Below are 23,889 nucleotides of genomic sequence, written 5' to 3'. Positions count from 1 at the left end.
AGCAGCCCATAAAAGTTTTGTTAACTTAACAGCTTTTACAGCTGTGTCATTAACCAGTACTCACCAACTAACTGTCAAATTTACTTATAAAAAGAAAATATGGGCACATGTCTAGTTGCAGATGAGACACTAGCATCTCCACTTTTAATTGTAATGGAAGTGTCTATTGTTTTATTTGGGAAGAAGATACAATCAAACAACAAAAAGGGAATCAAAGTGAAAGCTTAATATGAAATTGGAAGTACATTGAACGTTTTATAATTTGGCAAAAATTTCCAGGTAGGAAGAAACATATCTTTTCCATGTGCAGATTCTCCCTGTCTGAGATTGTTACCATTTTGAATTTGATAAGCACATTGTCATCACCTTCATCTTCATCATCATCATCATCGAAGTGCAATAAGAGTGGTAATTCCTTTCATAAGTACCTAATCTGCCTGCTAAATTTATTCAGGTCTGTTTTAGGCAGTTCTGCACCTTTCATTTCATACCATTTTAATGATTGTAAGCAGTCCTGTATCTATGCATCGGCCACATGGGCCCCTACCCAGGGCAACAAATTCTTCGGGGTAGAAAAACTTTGAGCAAAAACTTCACGTACATTAGAAAAAGGGGAGCAGCAATGGTTGCCAGAATTCTTATTAGTGAAAGGGAAATCGTAGGTAGACACATGCAGATGTGTGCATCATGCTGTTGGCAACTGCCTTGTGATGTTGTGTGGTTAGGCACAGATCCATCAGATTTAGAAACAGAAACTCTGATGTAGTGTGGTATCAGACTGGAGCTTTTATTGTTGTTTCTATGTATTTCCCAATTAATATGGTGAAGTTCTGAGATAAAGTAAACGTCAATATGAGTGGTAGAAAATGTTTCAGTGTCACAGGCTACAGAAAACTAGTTGAACAAAAGAGGAAGAGGTAAACAGAAGTTTTAGATCGAATGTCAAAGTTAGCTCATTTCTCATTAACATAAATTCTGTAGCTGCAAATTCTTCATCTCCTGAGAACTTGAAACCGATAAATGATTTACAGTGGAGTGGTATTATCATGGCAAGATTCACATAAGTGAATCTGAAACTGATAACCAACATATGAAGGACTTGAACTATAGCTAGGCCTCAGGAAGTTTCATCATATTTTACAGTTGATGATCCCTTCTTTTGGGAAATCAGGGAAAAACATTAGATTAAATAGTACATAATGGAATTGAACAGAATAGAAACCTTGATTTTGTAAAGTCAGAGTGTGCAATGAAGGCCGGTTTCCAAGGGTTTGTTTGACAGGAAATTGTTGAATGAGACATTATGCAACACAACTATTTGATTTCCTTTCCGTCAGGTGTCACTTTTCTGTCACCGTGTAAATGTTTTGGGGATTCATCCCAATGCAGTACAAGTTGCTATATTGATTGGAAACACCCTAATCAAAGAGTAACTGAATATGAAAAAATTCCAGTGCACATCGCGATTGTGTTGTAAGTTTCAAAGAAAGTGGAAATACTTTATGTAGAGTTGATAAAAAATTTATTCTCAGTCACAAGAGACGTTAAGTATTGGATGACTGTACTACAAATGGTAGTGACTATAGTGGAAAAACCTTCTTCAAGGGTTTGCCATTTCATGCAGATGAAGAACAGTTTGGATCCTTAAGAGATGGTAATTTTATTATGTGTTTAGATCTGACAGCTGAATATGATACATTCTTAGCAGGTCAGATACCTAAATAAGGAAACCCGGGTAAAGGGAACACCTATTATTTAGCAATTAGCACTTATGAAGAAATTATAAATAATGTGGGGAAGATTGTCACAAAAGAGATCATAAAGGAGTTAGTTGATGCAAAATATTTCTCTGTTATTCTGGATGCTACCACTAATGTTTCACACTGATCAGTCAAGTTTCATTTCATAATGTGTGAATAAAGATGGTGTACCACAAGAATGGTTTGTAGAGTTTATGAGAAATGCTGGGCATACTGGAAAAGAATTGACCAATACAGTATTTAAGCTTCTCAAATCCCATGAATTAGATATTATCAACTGCCATGACCAAAGTTATGGTACTCCTGCAAATATGGTGGGAATCTACTCTGGCCTGCAAGCCCAAATCAAGTCCTTCAATCCACTGGCATTTTTCATCCACTGTTCCACTCATTCCACATGCTGTAACATAGCTATAACATTTGCTGACCTGCTACAAAAATGTACAATTTTTTGGGCATCAATGGAACTCTGGAAAATTCTACAGTCAATTTTTGAAGGTGGAAACTTTAAAGTCTCTCTGCATTATAAGATGGTCATCTCAAGAAGCAGCCTGAAAAAGCATAAATGCTAATTGAGACAAAGTCAGTAAAGTTTTCAGGTGCATTACTGAAGAGAAAAGCAAGAAAGCTATGATTAAATTAGAACCAACAGGGATATTGCAAAATCTTAGCTCTAAAGATATTGCATTCATGGCTACAATGGCATGAGTATTTTGGAACATTTCAGTGTAGTGAGTACAACACTACAGTCAGAAGAGGTTGAAATAACTGCAGTAGTGAAACTTTATACTTCACTTCTAACTTTCATAGGTGAGATTGATAGTGTCTTTTGAATTGTACAAAAGGTTGGGCGAGAGTGAAACTGGAGACTATACAACTTGTACAAATCAATGAAAGTGAAGAAAAACCTGTGACGAAACAAAAAAAGTTCCTTGATGAGAGATTCTCAATCAGAAATTGAAATTGTCATTTCCAAATCTGGTGGTGACATACTGGAGACCTATTACAGTATTTTACTCTATTGTACAGGCTATCCAGAGAGCTTAATAAGCACCTTGGTGTCTACAAAGAGTGTTATAAAAAGTTCTCATTCTTACCCAGTTTGATGGGAATAGACCCTGATAAAGTCTGACACTTCAAAACAATTGCAGCATGTTTACTCAGTCAGAGGAGTCTTCTGGAACAGAACATGTCTTATGTCCAAAGCTTCCTTTTGAGTGCTAAATATGAGAAGTCCTCCTTTGCCTGTCTTAAATAAAATCCTAAGAGAGAAATATCTGCTTGATATCCCTCCAAACATCAGAATTGTGCTTCAGATTTATTTGAGCATACCACAAACTGCTCTGCTGAATAATCATACTCAGTTTTTGGAATGGTTAAGAACTACTTTGTGCTTCTCAAACTTAGGAGCATTTGAATCACCTTGGTGTACTAGCAATAGAAAATGATCTGACTGTGAAGCTAGACTTTGAGGATGCAATAAATGTGTTTGCAGATAACATGACAAGAAGAAAGCCATTGAACTACTGACATTCTTTGTTGATGCACTTTTTTTCCTACTGAGTTATACTTTGTATTTATGTCTGTGTGGTTAATAACACTATTATGTTTGGTGTCTCCATTCCAAATTTTGGACATGCTGCAACCAATCTTTATACTCTGAACTCAAAGTTAGCTGCCATAATTCCATACTTTTTTTAAAGAATTCCTAAGTTTCTTGTTGGTGGAGGGGGAGGCCAAAAAAGAACATAAATCACAGCAGAGTTGATATGATATATGACATGACTGTTTTCACAAGTGGCACTGCCTCTGGTAGGATCGGACATTCCTGTAACAGAACCTGCATTGTATGTGCTGAGCATGTGTGTATAGGGCAAGTTTCACACCTTGGTCTTACACACAGATATGTCACAAGAATGGACCATGACATTTCATAGATTGGGTGGACAGCAGATTACCATTTTGGAAGAGGTGGGAAGAATTGTTGGTAGGATGTTCCACATGTCCTGGACTGATGATAGGTAGCTTGGACCCCAGGTTAAGTTCTTCCATTAAAGGGCATGTGTGAATATGGCAAGAGGTCTCTTTGCAGACTAGTTTGGAGAGCTGTGTCTGTCTGTGAACGCCTTAGTAAGAACTTTATATTAAAAACAAAGATTCCAAGACTTACCAAGCGGGAAAGCGCCGGCAGAATCTTTGTTTTTAATATATTTTTCCCATGTGGAAGTTTCTTTCTATTTTATTTAGTAAGAACTTTAGAATACAAGGCAAAACATTGCTCATACTGTAGATTCAACATTCACAGGTGACCACTCTGTATAGAAGATACTTTTTAGTGTGGAAGCAATGGCAGCTGTCAAATTAAGGTACTGTTGGTGTTTAGTAGGCTTGACATGGACAGAGGTTTATATGGAGCCATCAGAGAGGTCCATGTCCAGGAAGGTTGCTGGGCTGAGTAGGATTAGAGGAAGCTAATAGGAGAGAAAGTATTGAGGCTGTGGAGCCATGCAGATAGTGTGTGTTGGCCAGATCATGAAGATATCATCCAGGTTCAGATTATTATAATATCATTAGTCAACCAGAACCAGTTAAGGAATTTAGCATATTGGTGGTGCAGGAAAATTTTTCTCTGGTGGCCCCTAAATAGGTTGCCATATACATCTGTGACATTTTTTCTCCCCCATGGAAGAAGTAATTATGGGTAAGGCTACAGTTGGTAAGGTGTAGGAATGTGGTGGTGGGAGTCAGTAAGATAGTGGGAGAGTGTTCAATGATACCAAGTCCATGGGTATCAGGGTTTTTGATGTATAAGGAAGTGGCATCAAATTTCACAAAGAGGGATCCAATTGGTAATAGGGTGCAGATGGTTGAGAGATTATGAAGAAACTGGTTTGTGGCCTTGATATGAGGAACTTGGGTGTGGGTGATGGGTGGGAGGTGTTGGTCAACAAGTCAATTAAAATGATTTTCCGAATACTTCTTGCCACACTGAATAGATAGTTTCACTTTTTGTTTGTTATACAACAAAACAGCAAGAACTTGAGGTTGATTGTGCAAACCCTTTCCTTGGGAGCACAGTAACCAGGATACATTTATGGACTTTGTTAAGCAAGCACAAGGTGAATGTGCAGGGAATAGTTAGAATGAGAAAAGAGATGGGTTCTAGGAAGATGTTCTGGGATGAGCCCAGTAGTAACTACTGGAAATAATGCTCGACTTCTGGATCACTGAGGTAGTGCTTATAAGAAGAAGATGTAGACAATTGGTGGATACTTTCTGTCAGGTAATCAATGTGGTACACAACAACAGTGGTGGAGCCTTTGCCTTCAGGGAATGTGATCAAATTTGGGTCAATCTGAAAGTTATGTATGGATTATCTCACCTCCGCCAAGAGGGTTTTGTTCTTGGAAGGAGGCCTGGGTAAACAAGGTGAGGCCAGATTAATACTAAGGAATTCATATGAGCAGATAACTAGTGGGTGGGTGGGCACTAGTGGGGGAGATCAGATCTTTGGCCAGATCACCATGACAGAATTTGTGTTCGGGGCTGAAGTTGACATATTTGGAAAGGACTGAAACATTTGTGAAATTGAGAGTTTTGCTCAACAGATTGACAACAATGTTCAATTTTTTTTGTGGTTTTAAGTTCTGATTGTTGTGATGTGTTGTGAGGGAGTACTGGTAGGATGTGGCAGATGTAATAAGTTAATAAGGCAGGGCCTGGGTGCTAAGAGGGATTGGTTTGGTTTAATGTGCACTATAATTATTTATATTATATATATTGAGACATTGCAACTGTAATTTTTTTTTTTTTTTTTTTTTACAGAAAGTACTGCAGCACTGACATCTACCACAACACCCACAACTGCGAGTCTGCCAGTATTACCACCATCCACAACCCCTGCACCTCCAAGAAGATGTGCAGCACTTGAACTTGAGTACTGCTCAAAGATGCCGTACAACAGAACATCTTATCCAAACATCTTTGGGCATAAGTCGATACAAGAGGTGCGTGACAACATCATCGTTTTCAGGTAAAATATTGTCAAGTTGTTATACTTCTTAATTTATTTTTGTTAATGGCACAAAGAGGAAGCTGCATTTGCAAAGCATATAAGAAACGCGGCAGGGGAGGGAAACAGGAATATTGCAGACTAAATCATTCCTGTGGGAATTAATAGGCGCAACATTCACTTAGATTGTCAGACATTGGAATTCATTATGCTTACCATATATATAATTTATAGTGACTAGACTAACTGAAATGAACTCATATCACTTATCTAAATAATACCCCCTTACACTGAAGAGAAGCAAAAACTTATCTTGGTTGCCATATAAAAAAAAAAAAAAAGATGTTAAATCCTGAGCTTTCAAAGTCGTTCATGCATCAAAATAAAAACAGGAAATAGAAAACATAAATGGATCATGCACAATGATAGGAAAAATAGTCCAGAAAATGATGGGCTGGCTGGACTGCTTCATAATGATTACTGGAAAATCTTATATAAAGATGTGAAACAAATACTAACAAAGAGATAAAGGGACTAGCCAGTACTTACCTCAGCTCAGTACAGCCGATAGATACACAAAAAACAACCAAAAATTTCTCTCTTTGTTAGGACTGCTTCATAAATCAGACGACTTCAGCATATCTAGTAGAAATTTCCAAGAACAAATAGTGTGCAATCATTTTTGAGCCCTCCAGACACTTGAGGAACTGTATAAATAAATACACCATGTGATCAAAAGTATCTGAACACCCCCAAAACATATGTTTTTCATATTAGGTGCATAATGCTGCCACCAACTGCCAGGTAATCCCTTATCAGTGACCTCAGTAGTCATTAGACATCATGAGAGAGCAGAATGGGGCACACCGTGGAACTACGGACTTCAAACATGGTCAGGTGATTGGGTGCCACTTGAGTCACATGTCTGTACACGAGGTTTCCACACTCCAAAAAATCCCTAGGTACACTGTTTCTGATGTGATAGTGAAGTGGAAACATGAAGGGACAAGCACAAAAACGTACAGGTCAACCTCATCTGTCGACTGACAGAGACCACTGACAGTTGAAGAGGTCACAATGTGTAATAGGCAGACATATATCCACACCATCACACAGGAGTTCCAAACTGCATCAGGATACACATCAAGTACTATGACAGTTAGGAAGGAGGTGAGAAAACTTGAATTTCATGGTCGAGGGGCTGTTCACAAGCCACACATCATGCTGGTAAATGCCGAATGACACTTCGCTTGATGTAAGGACCGTAAACATTGGATGATTGAACAGTGGAAAAATGTTGTGTGGAGTTATGAATCATAGTGCACAATGTGGCAATCCGATGCCAGGGTGTGGGTATGGCAAATGCCTGGTGAACGTCATCTGCCAGTATGTGTAGTGCCAACAGTAAAATTCAGAGGTGGTGGTGTTTTTCATGGAGGAGTCTTTCATGCCTTGTTGTTTTGCATGGCACTATCACAGCACAGGCCTATATTGATGTTTTAAGCATCTTCTTCCTGCTCACTGTTGAAGAGCAATTTGGACATGACAATTGCATTTCTCAACAGGATTGAACAACTGTTCATAATGCACGGCCTGTGGCAGAGTGGTTACATGACAATAACATCCCTGTAACGGACTGGCCTGCACAGAGTCCTGACCTGAATCCTATAGAACACCTTTGGGGTGTTTTGGAACGCTGACTTCATGCCAGGCCTCACCAACTGACATCAATACCTCTCCTCAGTGCAGCATTCAGTGAAGAATGGGCTGCCATTCCCCAAGAAACCTTCCAGCACCTGATTGAACATATGCCTGTGAGAGTGGAAGGTGTCATCAAGGCTAAGGGTGGGCCAACACCATACTGAATTACTGAATTCCAGCATTACTGATGGAGGGCACCACGAACTTGTAAGCCATTTTCAGCCAGGTGACCGGGTACTTTTGGTCACATATTGTATTCATTAGGCTACCTGCCATTAGAAACATGGATGCACTCAATAGCTGTGATATGACTTTCAAATAATAGAGCTCAGCGATCAGTCATCCTTTTCTTGCAGGTTTTATTCAGGAAATCCAGTTTTTGGCTAGTGCCTAGCCATTATCAATGCACCATTTCATAGTATCAATGTCTGTTCTAGTACAACACGCCATTATTATACTCCCCTGTTGGTTGGGTGTCTGCCACAGTTATTTCAAGACTACTGTATAATCATTATACAGTAGTGTTGAAAGAACTGTGACAGACACCTGAACAACAGATTACTGATATATTAGAACATGCACTGATACTATGAAATGGTGCATCGATAATGGTTAGATACTAGCAGAAATCTAGAATTTGATGAATAAATCCTGCAAGAAAAGGACGGCTGATTGCTGTGCTGTATCATTTGATAGTCAAACATTTTTATGATTACATACTGAACACCTTCCTTCCCTTGGCTAAAGCAGAGTTATATACAGTGTACATTAATTTGATGTATATTTATGTATATGAAAAAGATTATTAGCTGCAAACTGTGTTTATAAGAATATAAATGTACTTCATGGTTGTAGTATGTATATCCATTTGTCTAAAAAGATTTGTACTAGGTGACTAGGGTGGAAATAAAATTTGTCTGTATTACATATTCCTGAGAAATGAATACTTTTTTGCCCTCAATTATTATTTGTTTCAGAATGTGTCTAGAGTCTTTAATGACTGAAACTAAAAAGTAAATTAGTGTTCTGGTACTTTCATTTCCAAAATCCACTGCTGTCTCATAAAGTGTAAATCATTATACTTGGATACTTGAAAAAATCAATAACATTTGACTTTCATTTAATGTTAATATGCTTCCATTTTATTCATGTATTTTTCCTATTTTGTGGTCTGAAGCTGAAGTATCTCAATTAGGTTTGAATATTTTGGAAAGTATTTTCAGTAAAAAAAAAAAAATAGCTTGAATGGGCTCCCAGTCTTCACAGAGTCAAATATTAATTATTGGATTTGGCAATGTTAGTGACAGAAGGCGGGCAGATGCCCTTCCCATCACCACCCCTTTCACCCACCTACCAGGATGGAATTTGTGTACTGCTACTGTACATCTAGCGTTATCCCATGGGAAAGTATGCAAATGTTTTATAAATGTTTGTGAATCATGTAACTGAGACAGGATGGAGGTATGAGACCAGTATTCACCTAGTAAGATGTGGGAAGCTGCCTAAAAACCAAATTCAGACTGGCTGGCACACTGTCCTTCATTGTTAACCCACTGGGCAGATTCAAACCAGGGTTGGTGCACCTCACTGAATCCCAGAAGTGGTTTGCTAAATACATGCCTATCCAGAAGGGTCCTCCAAAAGAAATTACAAAACATATGTTTCATTCTAAAACTAATGCCATGGAGAATACAGTTTTGTTCCCTATTGCAAACATGTTGTATCATGGGTGATTATATGTGCTCATTTGATAGAGCAGCCTCATAATACTTGGGTATAGGAATACAAAATGGAATGATCATATAGGCTCAGTGGTAGGTTAGACATGTAGCAAACTTTGGTTTACTGACGGGATACTGGGAAAATGGAGTCAGTCTACAAAAGAAGGCTGCTTATAAATCACGCGTGTCTCATCTTACAGATTGCTCAAGTACGCATGCCCCACACCAAATAAGACTAACAGATAATATTGAATTCACACAGTAAAGATCAGCTTCAACAATCATAGGTTTCTTTGGCCCTTGCTGGAGTGTCATAGAGATGCTGAAAATATTAAACTGGCAGACAGATGTAAACTACCCTGCAAAATCCTACTTACAAAATCTTTGAAGAACCAGCATTAAGTGAAGAGTCTAGAGCTCATTGGTATCATACCCATCACACAGAGATTGGAAGGACAGTATGAACCTAATTACAGCATGCACAGAGTTATTTGAGCCACATGCCTGACGCCATGTAGCCTCATGCCTAATACCATGTACATGGCCTGGCAGTGAACCATCCATCACTAACTAAATAGCAGCCAATGTGTTAAGCAATCATTCTCTCTGAACTCCATACTCTATTGGAATGCGAAAAAAACCCTAACACATGGCACCTTGCTAAGTACGAAGTGTTACCCAAAATATCCGAAAGTTTCATTATAAAAATCAGAAAACTATACTTACTTCCCAATTACCTCCAGCACCTTCAAACCAATCACCTTGTGCACGTATGCAACTATCCTAGCAGTGTTTCCATTTTTGGAAGCACTCCTGTAAGTCCACAGAGTGATGGGTGTCCAGGACCAGTTGCGATTCCACTCGGATGTCTTCAGACGAGTCAGAACATCTCTCTTTTGATGTGATTTTCATCTTTGGGAGCAGGTCTAGGTCTGGTGAGTAGCATGAGTGAAGGACTGTCACCAAGTACTTTTTGGCCAGGAATTCCTTCAAAGTGAGCAAGGTGCGTTGTCATGGTGCACCAACCAGTCTTCCTTTTTCCACAACTCTGGGCATTTGCACTAAACATTTTCCCTCAGTCACCTCAAAATATCAAAGTGGAACTGCTTGTTGTCAGCCTGACCAGGTGGAACAAACTCATTACGTGCTATTCCTCAAAAGTTAAAAAAAAAAAAAAATTATCAGCTTTGACTTCCATGCTGCTGCGAACTTGTCGAGGCATTTTCGGCCATTTTCCATTGTGATGATTCCTGCTTCATTTCAGGGTTATAGTCATAGACACAAGATTCACCACCTTTTATGACTCTGGATAAGAATTTAGGACACACTCAAACTTTTTGTTGCAGCTCAGTGCATGTATGAATTCAGTTTTCATTGGTCAAAACTGAGAAGGTGAGGGACAGACTTCACTGCAATTTGTCTGGATAGGCACATAGCTGAGACTAAAAACACTGCTGAGCTCAGAAATAGCAGAAAATAGAATATATAGCACTGTCCAACAATATTTACCTAGTCAAACAGAAGTGCCAGCATAAAATGTGTATATATTTATAAACTGTTAGCTCTAAACAAGGATTCGTCCAAAAACCAGGTAATATTCTCAGTCTTGTTCACCTGGCATACTGTATGCTGTATGATTCATGTTCTCAGCTATATGTACCTCTACTGCTTCCATAATTTTTATGCATTTATATGCTGCAACTTGGTAGATAGACAGTGTTCTCTATTCATATTTGATTTTAATTGGCATTAATGTTACTCTGCTCTTTTTATTATCGTAAGAGTTTCTCTCTCTCTCTCTCTCTCTCTCTCTCTCTCTCTCACACACACACACACACACACACACACACACACACACACACTTACTTGTAAACAGAAAATGTTATTGTTCATAAACAGACAAACATGCTTAAAGTGCAGTTGCTACTTTGAAATAGATTATGTTATTGTTGACAATCCTGGATTTGCCAATGTTATTGTTGACACATTTGTAAGTTGCAAAATGGGGAATCCTCATTGTCTGTTTACCCTCTCCCTTAAAACCCACACCCTTTCATTTTTCCCCTTCCTTCCTTCCTGACGAAGCAACTGCCAGTTGCGAAAGCTTGTAATTCTGTGTGTGTGTTTGTGTGTTTTGTTCATGTGCCTGTCTGCCGGCGCTTTCCCGCTTGGTAAGTCTTGGAATCTTTATTTTTAATATATTTTTCCCATGTGGAAGTTTCTTTCTGTTTTATTTACAACCCTATAGTTTTTAAGATACCATACATATCTTAATAGATACTTTCATAAAAGAGTATGTTTAGGTGATACTGCTGCATCACCTAAACACACTCTTTTACAAAAATACACCACTCATATCAATATAATTTTCCCTTAACACTGTTAAGTCGGTGTGCCCAACACACTGACCATTACTTTTTAAATTTAAAGAATCAGCAATACATTTCCCTTAGAATAATTTATAGAAATTTGAGTTCATACAGAATACGTGCAGAAAGAACATAAACTGGAACAGACTATAACAATGAGTAAAACTTGTATATTAATGTACAGTCTGGGTGCACTTTGCCCATTAATAAGAAATGCAGGCAGAAATCAATATTCATGAATTGCTCACATTCCTTTATTTCCTTTTTGAAAAAATAATTCCTCTTACTTGTTTGACGTTATGCATATTTATTAATCCAGTATTGTGAAACATCTACAATAATCATTTCACACCTGTTTAAGAAAGTGAATAACAACATGTTGATGAGAAGACATTTTAACTTACAAGTTCTGTTTAATTGAGGCATAAGATACAGAATTGTCCTGACTGGTGTCAGAATGAAAGTGAGAAAAGCGCAAGTTTATCATTCTTATTAGATCGGGATACTCAAAGCAGTTGTCTGGAATAGGGTTCCCATGCAGAGACATGTGCAACAACCCCTTCTGTTCTGGATTTGTTGTGTTTTCTTGATATCTGATAGCTTTCAAAAAGGCAGATACACCGACAGAAGTAATCAGATTATATGCCAGGTTCAGGTGATTAAGATGTAAATTTCCTGTACACCAGAGTGCAAGATATCTGGGTTTCACCTCTTGAATGAATGGATGACAATCTTCAAAATTCATTGGACTTTCAGACTGAGAGTACTGAGAGGAGGAGGCTTCTTCTGAAGAAGCTGTTACTTCTTTTAGCTTCAAATGAGAGCTGCTAATTGCAGCAGAACTGCTCTTTGATACTTGGGATTGAAGTCTTTTTTGTATGAAAAAGCTACTTTGTTGCTTTTCCCTCTTTTTGCGTTCTAGTAAAGCCTTTGAGTTTTCTTGAGATGACTCACGTCCTTGTAAAAGCTTTGATTTGGATTCTTCTATGACTTTTTTCTCCATTAAATATCGAAAATTCCTTTGTCGCCTAAGAACAACCTCTTCATGTGTCAGTGGAAATTCTTTCAGAATGTCTGCTATGTATATTGCTCCATTGTCATCAATTTTATTTCCTGCAAGAGATAAAGATATCAAAGTTCTGTTAGTTCGCAAAGCATTTGCAAGAAATTGGATTCCTTTTGATGTAATGTGATTTGCAGTGAGATTCAAAACTTCAAGTGTGTCTATTCTTGGGGGATCTCGATAGCCAAGTTCATTTGCAAGAAGCTGTATACCACTGTCATTGATACTACACTGTCTTAATGATAAAATCTGTAAGCTATTGTCAGCCTGTAACAACACATGATAAGCTTGTTGAGGTATAGGATTTAAATCCAAAACAAGCTCCTTAATAGTTTTGGTTTCTTCCAAAATCTGTGCAATGAGTTTGATCATGTCAGCAGTTAGCTTGCAATTCACAATCATTAAAATAGATAAATCAGTATGTATTTGCAAGCAGCGGCCTATAGCTTTTAGTAAATTTAAGTGCATCCCAAAATTTTCAAGCAGGATTTGTTTTACTGTATCCTGTTTGGCTGTACTCTCACAAATAAGTTTCATAACAGGATTTATGTCTTTACAACTTTGGGGTAATTTTTCATCCATCTCCACATCAGTTTGTTCTGGCATTTCTTGTTTAGTGCTTCTTATGTTATTTCCTATTATGATATCTGGTATTATAGGTGATTTTTCTTCAATGCAGAAATTTGTAAATTCGTCTGTAAAGCTCAGTAGAAATGCTGATGCTGCAGGCACTTTTTCTTCATTTTTAGCAGAAGCTTGGTTAATTTCAGATGGTGCAGTCTTTCTGTCTTTTTTAGGTGGCATCTGAGGAGATCAAAGCTTATGAAGCTCTACTGTCCAACACCACTCAGCATAGAAACTCTTACTTCACTTATTGTATTCTTTAAAGCCACGGAATAAACATAAGCATATAACATTTTCTCTTGTAAATTCATTTGTTTCAGAGAACTTATAGATGCCGAATGTCATCGCTTAGCTTATGACTTCGTGTGCCAAGTTTTGCAGCCAGCGTGTGTAGTTAGAAATCTTGCATATGAAGAGGACAAGATGATTTTGCCATGCCGGAATTTCTGCCAGGATTTCTGGGCTGGCTGTGGTGGGAGGCTATCCAGTTTTTTGCAAGATGCATTAGACTGTAAAATGTTCCCTGAATTCACTGGCCTTGGGTCCTGCAATCTTAAACCAGGTATACTAAAGGAAGTATTAATTACCTACATTTAAAAGCAATCCTTTGTTTCCATATTTTTGTGTGTGTCTCCTTGTATTTGGTGACTCAGCCAATGGCACTCTGCAGCTCATTTATTTCTTAATGAATTACTGTTCTTCCCAGAATTAATAAAAGACTGCATATATGTTAAGAAACAACATGCTTGATAAAAGAGCAGGATCTAGTGTTCACAAAAGAAAGAAAAACAGGCTACAGTGATCTGTAAAGCTGATGCTCTGATTAGCATCTGGTCTGCATATTTTAGCTCACACTTTATACTTTGATGAAAAGTTGCTACCATAAATGTTTCACTCATTTTAGAACAACATGCAGCAAAGAGCTTAGGCACTTAACTATCAATAGGGAGAAAATGGGAAGGAGCATTAGTTGGATTTTCATTAGTGTATCATCTGACTGTCAAAGTTTGGTACATCTCACTTTATCTTTGTGTAATATCCATTTAATTCATATCACATAATTCTATAAATATTTTTGTATTCCCCTTTACATTATTATTTTCATCTACTTCATTTTAATCAATTATATTAATTATTATACTGATTTCACAATGCATTAAGATGACAATAAAGTACATGTTCTAAAATTGCTCGTGAAATAGGAAAATTTAATAAGAAAAATCTTACAATGAAGACAGACATATGCATTAGAAGAGGTACATGTGTGAGTTTTAGTGCTGTGTTATTAGGAAGCATATTATCACAAGCATTATCTCCATAACATGTTACACAATCTCACCTATTATGGCCAATAATCATTGTCATATGTTTTATTAATGTTTAAAGTTATCTTTTGCAAATGGCTGTCTTCCTTCATGAGGCCTGTTCATGCCACTATAGCTTACATTGCCATTTTTATTGCTCGTGGGAACACCTTAAGTTCTTCTTAGGTTGGATCTTTTATACACAGTATAGTCTCATACATCCACTAGAATTTTAATTTTACCCTTGGTTTTTCTTATCCAGATTTTACTATCATAATAGATTTTTGGCTGTGATACACTATGAAATCCCATATGAATGAAAATTGGCTACAGTACCTTACTGGTACAAGAAACACACATCAATGGAGACATTAAATCAAACTATGTGTAGGAATTTCTATGCATCCAGGTGGGTAAGAAACTGAGGTGGCACAAGCACATGAATAAATTGATGGAAAACTCATTTCTGTGTGCTTTGCATTCTCTGAGGTGGGACTATTTGTGTAATTTGCATGTTTTGGGGCAAAACACTTGAATGTGTAAAATAAGGTTAACACTAATGTTCATTTTAAACATATTTCAAGTTTTCCAATAGATAGAAAGCTAACACTGTTCTCTGAAACCTGACATTTTCACAGTGCTTGGTATGAATTAATAGACAAAAACAATCTGCAACCAGCAATGGAGTGTGAGACATTGACTTTTGTTTACTCGGTTGGCTGGCACTGTCAGAGAAATCATTAAACAAACATCAGCCAAAGATCCAAAAACAAATTCCAACAAGAAGTGAACTTGAAAGCCTCAACAGTTTTATAGTAACTTTTGCTGTCTCATTAAAAAAGACAATAGCACCCTTGATACACTATTACATCTACATCTGTATACACACTCCACAAGCCACTCTGTGGTGCATGGTGAAGGTTACCTTGTACCATTACTATTCATTTCCTTTCCTGATCCATTCACAAATGGAAGGAGGAAAAAATAACTGTCTGTATCTTCAACATGAGCCTTAATTTCTTTTTGTCTTTGGGATCCTTACACAAAAACCATTTTGCTGCCAGTTGCATGAAAAGAATGTCTTCTTTGCTGCAGGGATTCATGTGTTAGTTCATAGAGCATCTCTGCAATAGTTGTTTGTTGATCAAAGCTAGTGGTTGCAAACCAAGCAGCATGCTTCTGAATTACTTCAATGTCATCCTTTAGTACAATCTGGTGAGGATCCCAAACATTCAAGCAGTACTCGAGAATGGTTTGCACTAGTGTTCTATACATAGTCTCCTTCATAGATGAGCTACACTTTTCCAAAATTCTCCCAATAAACTGAAGTTGACCATCCGCTTTCCCTACTACCATCCATGCATGTTCATTCCATTTCATATCACTTTGCTACATCACAGCTGGATATTTAAACAATATGAATGTGTCAAGGAAAACACCATTAATACTGTATTCAAACATTACAGAATTTTTTTCCAACTCATCTTCATTAATTTACATTTTCTTATGTTTAGGACAAGTTCCCATTCATTAAACCAAATATAAATTGTGCCTGAGCCATCTTGTATTCTTCTATTCAAAAATCTTGTCATAAGCAAATAGTTGCAGATTGCTGTTCATTGTAGTCATAAGATTATTTATGTTTAAAGAACACTTACGTGCCCGTGTCACACTTTCCTATTGATGATACCTTTGTCCCTGATGAACACTCACTGTCAAGGATAATGTTCTGAGTAGTTAAGAAACCTCTGAGTCCATAACATATCCGAGAACCTTTTCCATATGCTCTGACCTTTGTTAAGTCTGCAGGGTAGCAAGATTGTTGAATATATTGCAGATACACTGATATCATTAAAGAAAATGTGGAATGGCACGTTCTTAGTTGTAGATGAGCTAAACAAATAATGAGCTTTGGGGTACCAAATGTCTTGGGATATACATTCTAAATACAGAATTTGACACTTTGTTCAATTACAGCATTTGAGTTATAAATTACAGTGATATTATAGACACTGATACTGAAGAGATGAAGCAGAAGTCAGATGTTAATGAACGAAGTGTACCATGAACTTGAAAAGATATGTACCCAAGTAGCAGAACTCACTGCACCTGAATCCATACATTTCAAAGTCAGATCATATATTTCCAATGCCACACAATGTCCTGTGTTGCAATATTTCATCTCTGACTATCCTTCCTTTTCTTGCTTTTTTTCTCATGGTGGCACTTTGATATCAACCTGGCTACTCCTTATGTTCAGCCTTCCTTTCTTTGACTATTCTTTCTGGAAGTTTTTTCTGTAGTGTGGACTGACTGGAGAAGAACACTTTTAATAGTGCCTAAAGATCATCTGCATGCAATACACCTTTTATTTGTGCTTTAAAACCAATGTCATTCAGTGGTGTCATTATTTACCCTTTTGGCCAACCCCCTGAAAAAACAGGCATCCCATTGTTGATGCTTGTGCTGCTAGCTCCTCATGCATGCCAAGGATTGGATGCCTGTTTTGCTGGGGCATCAGGACTCCCAGCAATGGCCATCATGCTACATTGTTCATGCTGTGCTGGGTGGCACCCATGGAGAGAGCCCTTGATCAGGGTAGATGGCATCAAGGCAGACTTTTCACATGGGAAATGTATTAAATTACACCAGTACAATGGCCGTACTGATGGCCATCCCTTCAGGCAGGAATCAAAACTTGTGGAAAGTTACAACCATACCGCTTTCCCTACCATATCTACCCCATGCAAAGGAGAACAAGTCAGATGTCTAGGGATGAAATAATTTATCCATTACTTATTGTTAGTAGGTACTCAAATTGATGAGGATACTTTTATTGTAATAAAGCCATTCTGTTTTGTGGAGTGCATTAAAGATACATCCCACTGCATTGAAAACCTAAAATGTGTTAACTGTAGATGATCAGTCAACAAAGGTAGTCCTTGGAGACATTTGCCTTTGTATCAGTTGCACAGAGTACCATCCTCCACATTCACCTTTTTGCCCAGTCGACAAGAAACAGAATAAAATACAGGAAAACACACTTGTTGTACACTGAGAGGCCCAACACCAACCAGTGGCTGAAGGAAACAAGAGCTGTGGGTCCCAGGTGTGCTTGCTCTTCATCGGTCACTGTGCTTGTCGTGGACAGGCCCTCACAAAAATCCTAACCACCAAAGGCTGCAGAAGAGGAGGAGAATCAGGACAAGGCTACTCTGGTGACCCAAGAGGTGCCAAGATCTCCCCATGGCATTGTATTCTTAACCAATGCTCACTGGTGTGGTCCCACTGCCATTGGTGATGGGCAGTGATCCTGGGGTGTGACCACTCCTCCTGACACCTTCTCACCTAATGTGGGCATCCATAACAAAGTCATTTGGTGGAACTGTAATGGATATTATCATCACCGGCCAGAACTAAAACATCTTATTCCCCCTCTTCTGCAATTTGCATTTCTCTACAAGAAACTCACTTCACTGACAACCATTACCAAGCAGTCTGTGCTCATTGTGCATTCTGTCAGAACTGTGCCTACCCCAAGAGGGCATCTGGAGCGGTCAGTACTTTGGTTCACATAGATGTGGTGAATGAATGGATCGTCCTTTACACCATGTTGGAAGCAAGTGTGATCACCATTTGCAATGTTTATACATCTCCAGGCAGGCTACTTACTTCACTAAAGTTGATCATTTTAATTCAACAGCTTTGCTGCCTTTCCTTCTACTTGGGGATTTCAAATTGTGCACTACCACCTGTGGGGGAATTCCACTTTGTGTGGTTGGAGCCTTCTACTTGACCAGCTTCTTACCAGTCATGAGCTGTGTCCCCTCAATGATGGGATTCATATCCACTCCAGATTTTGATCTAATGATTCTTCCCCCAGTCTCATAACTTCACTGCATTGGTCACTACATGACGACCTACTACATGGTTGCTTCAAAGTGGCAACTGGCAGTTGTATGTGTTGTACCATACCAAATTACACTCACCAGCACAACAGTGGGTTCATGAGTTTCCTTCAGTAGGAGATTGAGCAGAACTATAACAGATAAAATAATAGTTCACTTTTTTACAATGTAGGTATGAAGATATACTTAACTTCATACAACCCATTTCCACAGGAATGTTGTGAGTATTTACAGCTGTCTCCAGATATTAATGTGTCACTTGATACAGACAAATAAGATTTTTCAACAGACATGATGTTCACATCAAGTTCTGCCTAAGAAATGTAATATATGGGTCACCTATCTAAGGTGATACCCTCCCCTTGATCAGTAGCTGTGAACTAGGGCTGAGTGATCCTCTGCTCAGCCATAAGTAGACCATTGATTGTAGCAGCGTATCAAAGTTCAGCCTGATCATCCATGCTTCCAGAACTTCTATTCCTCCTCTTATAGCTTCCCACCACTGTCAGCTTGTGCCAAGGAAGACCAAAGACATTGCAATAGCTGTCCAGGATCACTCAAGAGCACTGCAGTATTTCAAGTGACACCTTTCACAGACAAACCATACCACTTTTTATCACTTTTGTTCCAAGGCTCAATATCTAATTAAACACAATAAGAAAGAATGCTGGGAATGCTATGTCTTCTCCCTGGGTATGTATGCCTCTTTGTCCCAGGCTTAGGCCAAGCTCCGCAGTCTTCTGGACTGATAAAGATCAACAACTATTCCGCATCTTGTTCAGGTGATCTTTGTACCTATGCATCAGACCTAGCTTGAGCACCTTTTGACCCACTTTCTGACAGCATCGACATCCTCTTCTTATCCAGATGCCTTTACACAGACAGCAAGTTGAAGAAGTCCTATGGTTCACCCTCTGTCGAATTGAATCAAATAATGCATCTTTCACTGACTGCTTCAGGCTCCTGCCTCAACTCACGATACAGCCCCAGGTTGTGATTCAATTCATAATCAGATGATTCAACATCTGAATGTTACTCAAAGGCTACATCTATCAAGGTCTTCAACCACATTTGGTTTGAAGGTGTCTTCCCTTCACAGATAATATCATTGTCCCAGACCATAGCCCAAAAAAACCCAATTTCTCTCAACAGCTAGTGACTGATGCCTGCAAAGGATACTGGGTTCTCAAGTCTTGTCATTTTTCCCCCCATATCACTGTTGTTTACTGGAGGGATGCTCCACAATCAGTAACCTGTTCTGATTGGAAATAGCAAACTGGTAGGCTTTTTCTAAATGATACAACATCTTGCTCCAGTCTTTTTTTATCTACATAAGGCATACAACACTGCTTGATGCCATTCCATTTTACTTACCCTCCATGACAGGGGCTTTTGAGGATCCCTACCAATTTTTATTTATTAGTTTTTACACATTAGTTGATTCATGTTTGAGTTGGTACTTAACTCAGCTCCCAACAGGTCCAAGAGAACAGTACCCCATAAGGTTCTGTCCTGAGTGTCAAATTCTTCCCCACTGCCACTAATGAGAAAGTGACATCTGTTGAGGCTTTGGGTCATCCCTGCATTGTATGTTGACAACTTTCACATTTGGAATAGCTTCTATTCGGTACCTTGGCTGAAAGTCTGCTCCAAGGTGCAATCTGATGGGCTTTTGTGTGGACACTTTCCCTAGATTTCCTTCTCTCCTGCAAAAATGTGGGTCATGTTTCTGTCCTCAAACTCTACTTTGGTAGCCAGTGTTTTGAAGTTGTTGTAAAGTCCCATTTTTGTGCCTTCTTTTTGATAAAAGGCTTGCTTGGTCCTCTCTCTGATTCATTGCAGCTAATTGAGGTTAAGTTTGGTGTCAAGTTAACAAATTTGTTTCAACATGTGCTGACTTCCACTTACTTTTTATTCAATGGTCAGTACTACAAACAGTTGCAATGGGAAGCCCTTTGTCACCTATTGTGGCCAATTTGTTTATGGAGGACTTTGAGGAATGTGTATTGGAGTCAGCAACCTTGAAATCTGTGTGTTTTTTCAGATATGTAGATGATACTTTTGTTGTTTGGCCTCATGGTAATGAGAATTTAAACCGGTTTTTGGAACACCTTAATTCAATCCACCCGAATATTCAGTTCACATTGGAGGTGGGAAAGAATGGATGCCTTCCTTTCCTTGATGTGTTGGTCAGAAGGAAGACTGATGGTATGTTGGGACATTCTGTTTATAGGAAGCCTACTCACACTGACTTGTATCCGCGAGCTCAGTGTGAAGGAGTACTTCATACCTTGGTTCACAGGGCCCACATTATCTCAGACCCTGAAAGTTTGGCAGCTGAGCTATCACATCTCGAAGTCACCTTACGTCAGAATGGTTATAGTGGGAGGCAGATCAAATGTGCATTGCTTTATCAGCCTTCTGTGCAACGGGTGAGTGACGATAGCAACGAAGTGGCACCTAAGTCTACAGCCTTTTTGCCTTACCCAGGAAGCATTTCCAACAGGATTGGCCATATTTTGCAGAAATATGCTGTGAAATGTGTTTTTCGACCACCTTCTAAGATTAAGGCCCTGTTGGTGTTTGTAAAAGATGATCTTGGTTTGCGTAAGACTGGTGTCTGTTGTATTCCTTGCAGTTGTGGCATGTCATATCTTGTCAGACAATCAGGACTGTGGAAGACCGGTGTATTGAACGTAAGCGTCACACACGCTTACAACAGCCGAGCAAATCCGCTATTGCAGAACATTGCCTTGACACCAGCCATCTTATGGAATAAACAACACAGAGAGTCTGGCTTGCACGTCCAGCTATTGCAATAGTGTTATTAAGGAAGCTGTTGAAATCAAACTATCAAACAACATGTAAAGAGAGGTGGTGGATTTTGTTTAAATGCTGCTTGGAATCCGGCTCTGTCTCTCGTCAAAAAACAGAGGGACAAAATTGGTGCTACCTCACCTGTTGATTAATAGTCACTATCGATATTTCTGATGTTGGTTATCTCTATGTTGACACTTTTTCTGTGTGTGGTATCATCCTTGTTTCTCCTCTGTGAACCGAGGAATTAAATTCCCTTGCACTTTGCTTTCTCCTTGCATTTGTGCCTTGAGAATGGCAGGGTGTGCTCCTGTCGAAATATCGGCGGTGGTCGACGACGTCATCTGGCAGCAAACTGGTAAGTTATTTGAATGTCATGGGTATTGTCGGTGTCACTAACTGCCCTTCCATGCTCACTGGGCAGTCTAGAGGACAGCCACACCTGTTAATACCAGCAGCATTTCACTGCACACCCTGGTGTAAATCAACCCATTCCTGCACCAGTTCTCTCACCCACCCTGATGCACAGTGACCCTGCATAGGCTGGGTCACTACAGTTGGTGTCAGTAACTGGTCGTTACACTTTCTACCACGACATGTTGTGTCGAGTAGTGTGTGTCCAACATCCACAGTTTGGTGGGAGAAGTGATTTTTGGATAACTTTCAGCATCTAGACACTGTAGTTTGGTGTTGAATAGTAAATATTGTGTATGCTGGTAATTACTTATGGGCAGTGGTACTTAGCATATCTTCAGTTCAGAAGTACAAGCTCAGCACATTGTTGCATGGTGTCATGTGAGAAGTTTCACCTTGCTTATGTTTGATTCTGTGTCTGTTCTCAGCTGTTAGATTTAATTTGTGTAAGTATTAGACAGATTATGTTTGAGATTATCTTTGTGAAGACACATGAACCTGTGGACTTACCATGATTTAAGCTTAATGATAGACCCGATAATATAGCACCAGTACGGTTTCACTTTTACAGTCTTGCAGGGCATGAGTTGTCTTACACTAAGGCCATACCACCCACATGTTTATGTGTAGGTCGAATAGCTCACAACTGTTTGGAGTATAAATGGTTGATGATAAACCAAAAAAATTGATGTGTATTTGGTTTCATTAGTTGGTTATTTGTGTTTATTGGTATTAATTACAGTAGAAACATGTGCTACTACTATTGTGGAGTCTTATGATGCTCTAACAGAGCAAGTGCAGGTGTTAACAGGCAAAAACTCTCGCCAAAAACAGGACCATGAGGAACTCCTTAGTAGATTTGGGGCTTTAGAAGCCATTCAGTTTCAATCACAGTCTGTGTGTGGGAAAAATAAGGCAGAGTTCGGGATATCTTATGTAAGTCTGCAGGCTCTCATGGCCATTGTCACTGAAGTTAAAATCTTTTGGGTAATTAGGCCGTGTCATATTTCCTCTAAAATAATTGATGTTTCGACCTCTCTGCGGGGATCTGTTCTAACAGTAGTGGACACCAGAAGATCCTGGGGAAGATCCCAGCAGAGGGATCAAACATTGATTATTTTAGAGGAAATATGATGTGGCCTAATAACCCAGAAGATTTTAACTTCAGTATATCTTCTTCTTTAAAGCCAGATAACAACAAAACAATTTCTCAGTATTCATTACTGATATTACAGCTGCTACTGCAATGAATGGTTGGTCAGACGAAGTAACCCTTTGTTTGACTAATTTGTGTTTAACAGGGGAAGCCAGAATGTCTGTGTTATATCATGTGACCATCAGTAAAGCCCAGTCATCCCATCATTTGGTTGCTGGCCCATGCCAGCATTACGAAACAGCACATGGTTTTTTCACAAGAAGCTCAATACTTTCTTTCAAATGTAATGAGTCAGTGGGAGTCTTTTCAGACAGGATTCACAAAGTCAATGTGCAGATGCTTTTGCCTACCCAGAATGTTGAGGCCAGTAAGTTGTTATTACTTGATGCATAAAACAGAGTGTCAGAAATTTTCTTGCATGGAATATCTGCAGAAATTTGAGATTTCTAATGATTTAATAGCAGCTCTTAGAATTGCAGTGCAGTTGAAAGAGATACATTTTGCCACAAGGCAACGGGCAGATCTCTGTGTATTTTCTTTGGAGGTCAAATGTTACATGTGTGGATGTAAGGGCTTTTAATGGAAACAGTGCCGGCAACCAGAGCATTACTCATGTGGGTAAGTGTGGTCCACCGAGCATTGGATTGTCAGAACACAAAAAAATGGGAAACATTGTCGGCAGAAGCAGCCATTAAGCTGAAATGGGAATGCTTCAACTGTCAGAAAGAAGTCCCTATAGACTGTAACAGTGCAAAAGTTAGTACACAGATGGAATGCTGCTTAGTGGGGTTAGTGAGCAGCGTGGAACAAAGGTTTCTTGTTAACAAGGGGGCGGATATGTGGATGTAGTAAGCAGGAGGAGATGTGGGCAGTCATGATATAACTTATGTGGAGTTGCTGATAACAGTGTTGATTCATCAAGTATGGTGGTACTTGATTTTACTATTGAGAAAACTAAGTTTACTGATCGTATGGAAGTTTTGCCATACATGAGCAGAGGATATTCAGTGGTTTTCGAGCTAGATTTCCTTGACGTACAT

General features: G+C 38.9%; 1 protein-coding gene across 1 annotated transcript in view; it reads left to right on the top strand.

Moving 5' to 3' along the window:
- Positions 1 to 23,889, top strand: part of LOC126338987 (atrial natriuretic peptide-converting enzyme) — a 236,390-nt gene that overhangs the window by 188,639 nt on the left and 23,862 nt on the right. The window contains exons 5-6 of the mRNA XM_050001594.1: positions 5,586 to 5,793; positions 13,571 to 13,812. Of these exons, the coding sequence (XP_049857551.1) occupies positions 5,586 to 5,793; positions 13,571 to 13,812 (450 nt within the window). The remainder of the gene's footprint in view (positions 1 to 5,585; positions 5,794 to 13,570; positions 13,813 to 23,889) is intronic.

Source organism: Schistocerca gregaria, chromosome 1, assembly GCF_023897955.1.
Source record: "Schistocerca gregaria isolate iqSchGreg1 chromosome 1, iqSchGreg1.2, whole genome shotgun sequence".
Classification (NCBI taxonomy): domain Eukaryota; kingdom Metazoa; phylum Arthropoda; class Insecta; order Orthoptera; family Acrididae; genus Schistocerca; species Schistocerca gregaria.
The sequence above is the reverse complement of the archived record's forward strand: the minus strand, read 5'-3'. Positions and strand labels throughout refer to the sequence as shown.